The sequence below is a fragment of the Sinocyclocheilus grahami genome, unplaced genomic scaffold (assembly GCF_001515645.1).
Source record: "Sinocyclocheilus grahami isolate Dianchi unplaced genomic scaffold, SAMN03320097.WGS_v1.1 scaffold335.1, whole genome shotgun sequence".
Taxonomy (NCBI): Eukaryota; Metazoa; Chordata; class Actinopteri; order Cypriniformes; family Cyprinidae; genus Sinocyclocheilus; species Sinocyclocheilus grahami.
Window position 1 is genome coordinate 1,131,175 of NW_015505514.1, and position 5,158 is coordinate 1,136,332.

The 5,158-nt window shown below is 41.4% G+C and overlaps 1 protein-coding gene across 1 annotated transcript in view; it reads right to left on the reverse strand.

The window, feature by feature from the left end:
- Nucleotides 1-3,307: 3,307 nt before the first annotated feature.
- Nucleotides 3,308-5,158, reverse strand: part of LOC107602779 (protocadherin-15-like) — a 7,329-nt gene continuing 5,478 nt past the window's right edge. The window contains exons 2-3 of the mRNA XM_016295352.1: nt 3,425-3,469; nt 3,308-3,327 (exon numbers count right to left, since the gene is read on the reverse strand). Coding sequence (XP_016150838.1) covers nt 3,308-3,327; nt 3,425-3,469 — 65 coding nt within the window. The remainder of the gene's footprint in view (nt 3,328-3,424; nt 3,470-5,158) is intronic.

Below are 5,158 nucleotides of genomic sequence, written 5' to 3' on the forward strand. Positions count from 1 at the left end.
GGGGGGAGGAACTGGGAGGAACTGACTGTGATTGAAACCCCCTTCTGCTCTTCGGACCCGTCCCGCTCTGCTCTCTGGGCTCCGGCTGCCCTAACAAGCTCTGACACGCAGTGCTGAGCATAGGAGCAGGCCTGCAGGGCAGGGGAGGAGTAGTGCTATGCTCATTGATAATCAGGTCTCGTCCCCTGAGCAGCGGTCAAACAGAACAGCCCGCATCTCGGCCTGCATCGCTAATCCGGTTCCGTGTGGGTGTCAGGTTGCTGCTACACCTGCCTCCATAATGTGTGCCAGATACGCGTGTGTGTGTGCGCGCGTGCAAACCCGTCTGTTTTGTATCCAGTTATGTCTGCTGCTCTGTTTAATTGGTTTATCTGTTTGCAGAAGTGCATTAGCGTTTTAGAAAATGTGCACTCTTGCGGATGGTGAGGTTTTTGTTTGTCTTCGCCATTTTAATGGACTCACATTTTATCTCATCGCAACAAGCCGTTTTCTTCTGTTTTCTTTGTTCCGCTAATTGGGAGAAGATCTGATTTATGTAGGCCTACATCCAGATAGAAGCTTTGATTATGGCATTGCTGATTATTAAAATGCATGACTCACAGAAAGGCAAAGCCAAGCGAGACAACTTAGAATGATAAAATCCAAGATGACATTCACCAACTTTACTCCACTAGATTTTGTGAGCTTGCTGATAGGTTCTGTGGGTAATTGGCTACATCTGATTTCAGTGTTATTTACTATTATAGTTTTTATAAATATATTTGAATTCACTTTTGTTTTTATATTTTCTGTGTTCTCTTTAATTTAACACTCTAATAAATGCTGGGTTGTTTCAATCCAATTTTGGGTCAAATATGGACTAACCCAACTTTTGGGTTAAATTTTTTAATTTAATTTTTAACCCAACAATCCGCCATTTTTAGAGTGAAGTTTTAGTATCTTATGTGGTTTTGTCTTTTTGTAGTTTCTGTAATGGTAGTACTTCAACTTTTCAAATGTTTTGTTTTCAACTTAACACGTAGGCAAAAAATAAAGTTTTCAGATGTATTTAGATTACCTATAATGATTTTTAACTGTTTATGTTTTATAATACAAAAACATGTTCTGGTTCCTGTACTTTCTTACAGAATATAGTGAATTGGATGAAAGTTGTATTAAACTGTTTCTGAAAAACATGATTTACATGAAATACATGTGCGCAGTACTTTTCAGACATATCATAAATTAATCATTCATAAATAACATTACATTTTTTAGGAGTCACACCATTTGACATTTTACAAGCTAAACTTGCATTGTAATAAAGGGGCCAAATAACGTGATATGTGACCTTGACATTGACCTTAATGTACTTTGTAATTTTTTTCTACATGTTGGTCGCACCACATGACTTAATTTTTTTAAAGAAAACTTTTTCAAATATTTATAATCAATGCTTGATTGCTTATTCTTTTTTCCTGTTACTACCACTACTATTACTACTACTACTAATAATACTTAAATTATTCAGTAATAATATGCAAATAATTAAATAACTTATCAAGTTGTACTACCCTAACATTTTGTGCTTTAAGCCCCCCAAAAATTTCAAAATTAATTTTAATTAAAAAACAAAAAATTAAAGCATGTCCATCAAAGAAGAAATGTATTAAAGTCATTGGATGTATGAATTGCATTTCAGTGTACTATTTGACAAATTAATGCACTAAATAAATTAAAGGACAAAAAAGTATCACATATTTATGGGATAGCAAAGTGTTCACTGGTTGTGTGCTTCAGAATCTCATCATACCCAGTAGGTCATCCTATATTGTTCATCATGAATACTGAGTTTTCAGACATCCTTCTCATTTGACGTTCTGCTATTTGCTCTGTTTAGGAAGGAGGTGCACTTATTCGGACGCAGGGATTGTAAAAGGTCCTTCTCGTTGTGTTTTGAACCAAACCTTCACAGACAGTGACACGCTAACACACACATGTTGACAGACAGCTCATAAAACACACACACACACACACACACACACACACACACACAGCAAAAATGTGATCAAGGTTCAGCCTTGGATGTTCAGACAGGTATGGAAGCAGGAGCTCTGGTCCCCAAGGCTTGAGGAAATCTGGATGTACTTTCTGAATTATTGATGCAATGTAGACTATGCATAATGCAAAATACATGTGCTGGGGAGACCTGGGGCAATGCTTTGGAGGCAGGCAGGCAGGCTGTTTTCAGAGCAGCCAAAATGGGCACTAGATCCCAGTTTAGAAGCCTCACCTGACAGGACCTGCAGCACTAAAGCGAGTACAGCCCATTGTGCTGTAGAGAGGTTTTATGCCCACTATCCTTTACACTACAGCCATTAGATATAGCATAGCATACATTTATGGAACAATTCTGGACATCAGATCATTTCTATAGTTGACTTTTTTTGCTTCTTTAAGAACTCTGGTTTTGTGAAGCAAATCTGAACAAATGAATATTTCAACAAGTGACTTGGCGCTTAGACAGTAATAATTTACCAGGAAATTCTACTCCATTTGTTCCATTCACAACGTATTGTCTGTTGTCCTTGGCTGCTTTATTGTATCATAGAGTCTGTTGGGCAAATCTCAACTTTTTCAAATGCATCCAAACTGTAAATCAATCAAGCTTTTGCATGATGTTGCTCATATATAAGATTAGGGATTTCGACAGACCCCCAAAAAAAGATTGGATGGAACTTTTTGGCTTAGCAGACACTAAAATGGGGGATTTGCAGGTGGGATCTTTTGACTGTGGTTGGCAACCACCCAGAACACCCTAGCAATCACATAGCAACATGCTAAAAAACAGTCAGAAAATCCAAAAATACAAACACCCTGATGCTGGTTTTGTATCTGTAACTGTTATTGTAGTATCATGGTGATACTATAGTTTTTAATAATATATTGAATTAGTTTTTACTAATAGTTTTTACTAGTTTTTACAGTTCTTATTTTAATCTTAGTTAAAATTTTAGTAATTTAGTTGTTTTTGCTATTTTTATTAGTTTTTATACACCAGGTTGCCTGGTGTCTGGGAGGGTGGGATGGGCTCTTTGGATACCTCTGATGAGTAGGGAGGTCTGAGAATTGTCTATCTGGGGTGAGGGTGAACCGTATAAGAGTTTGTGAAAAAACTGGATTCCGCTTAGATAACCCTTAATGGAGCTGATTTGTAGGTTTTTGTTGATGTTAAGGTGAGAGATGAATGAGGTGATAGCGAGCAAGGAAAAGTCGGGGAATGGCAGATTGTAGGCAGAGTGAAATGCTTTAAAGCACTTCCAAGCTGTTAGGTAGGATTGTAGGGTCCTGGGGGAGACGGCTTAAAGAATAGAATTGAGGGAAGCTACGAGGAGAGGTCTCAGTGGATGATTTATGGGAAAATCAGTTCTGAATAGGGAGGTACTGGGGTTGGAACTGGATCCGCCTCTGGTGCCAACGTTCTGAATTTCTGTAAGGCAAAGCGAGAGAGAGAGTCAGCTATTTGGTTTTTTGAACCAGAAATATGTTTTGCAGTAACAAGGAATTGGTCACAAGCCGAGATCCAAATCAGGCGTCTTAATAAAGGCATTAGGGTGGGTGAATGGTAACGGCCTTTACTGATGCAGCGCACAGTAGCTTCGTTGTCGCAGTGGATAATGATGCTGGTGGTGGACCACTCCTTACCCCACAGAAGGGCTGCGACGACTAAGGGAAATAGCTCAAATAGAGCTGAGGATTTTAGCTGTTGTGGTAAGTCTAACAGCTGGGGGGGCCACGTAGATGCAAACCAGCGGCCTTGGTAAAATCCTCCGAAACCGACAGAGGGGGCGGCGTCAGTAAATAACTGAATGTCGATGGGAGAAGAAATTAAGTTATTATAAAAGAAAGATAGGCCGTTCCATTGTTTGAGAAAGAATATCCATAAGCTGAGCTCGTTGCAGCATGAGTCGGTTAGTGATACTCGATCCTCTAGTACGTGGGCGGAGGACGCGAGAGAGAGGAGATGTGAGATGAAAGGATCACCCCTGCGGGATGATGCGCATCGCGAAATTCAGATGACCGAGAATGGATAGCAGCTCGCGTTTGGAGCAGCTTGGGTTTTCTAAGAGGGTGGAAGTGACCAAGATCGTCCTATCAATTTTTTCCTTCAGCAGAGAATCCTGGAACTTTTGAGAATCTAAGTTGATACCCAAAAATTCGATGGAGGTGCTCGGGCCCGCAGTTTTGTCTTGGGGGAGAGGAATCTCGAGCTCTGCAAAAACCTCTTGAGTTGTCAAAAGATGTGCAGCTGGGATGGAGTCAGGAGGTGAGATGATGAAGAAATCGTCTAAAAGATGGATCAGGTAGAGTATTGCGTAATTGTTGGAGAGGATCCAGCAGATTGCCTCTGACAACATGTAGAACATTTTTTGGGCTGCTTCTGCAGCCGAAAGTGAGGTGGACGGAAAAGTCAAATTTATTATGCCAGCGGATGCCAAATAAATGCCAAAAATCAGACTGTTTCGGGTTCAGCGAGAGCGGACTGGAGATTGGGGCAGATGAGGCTTAGGGAGGGCAGTTTTCCGACACCGGGGTGAAAGCCATGAGAGAGACCCGATAGTAGATAATCCGTAAAAAGGGGGTCAGGGTGATGAAGCAATTCTGAAGACAAACGAGAAACATTTACAGGAGTCGATAAGTATTGTTTAACATTTTTATTTGCAGCTTTTTGTACTGGACATATCAAGCGGGAGTGAGCGCCGCCACACAAATTGCTTACATGCATGAAACGGCAGCGCTGCCTTGAGCATCTGCCAGTATTAAAACTGGCGCAGACCTGGCTATCAGAGGGAGCTGAGCGGCGGCGATAGGTGGAAGTGGGGGGAAAGGGGGTGGTTGGGATGTCTAGGAGACGCGGGACATAGCTGGTGGATTTGGGCTGGGATGGCTCGGGGCAGGGGGGAATAGATGGGTTGATTAGAGGGCATGTAATGGTAGAGTGGGCGACGGATCGGCAGACTGCGCAAGATATGTTGCGGCATCCTAAAAAGACTCTGTTATGGAGTTCAATGTCCAAGGCCCCCCAGTAAGAACATTGGTTCCACTGGGCCACTCGGATGGCGCATTTAGCTGAAAATAATTTGTGGTAAGTGTAAAAGTGAGAGCTGCCATATGATAA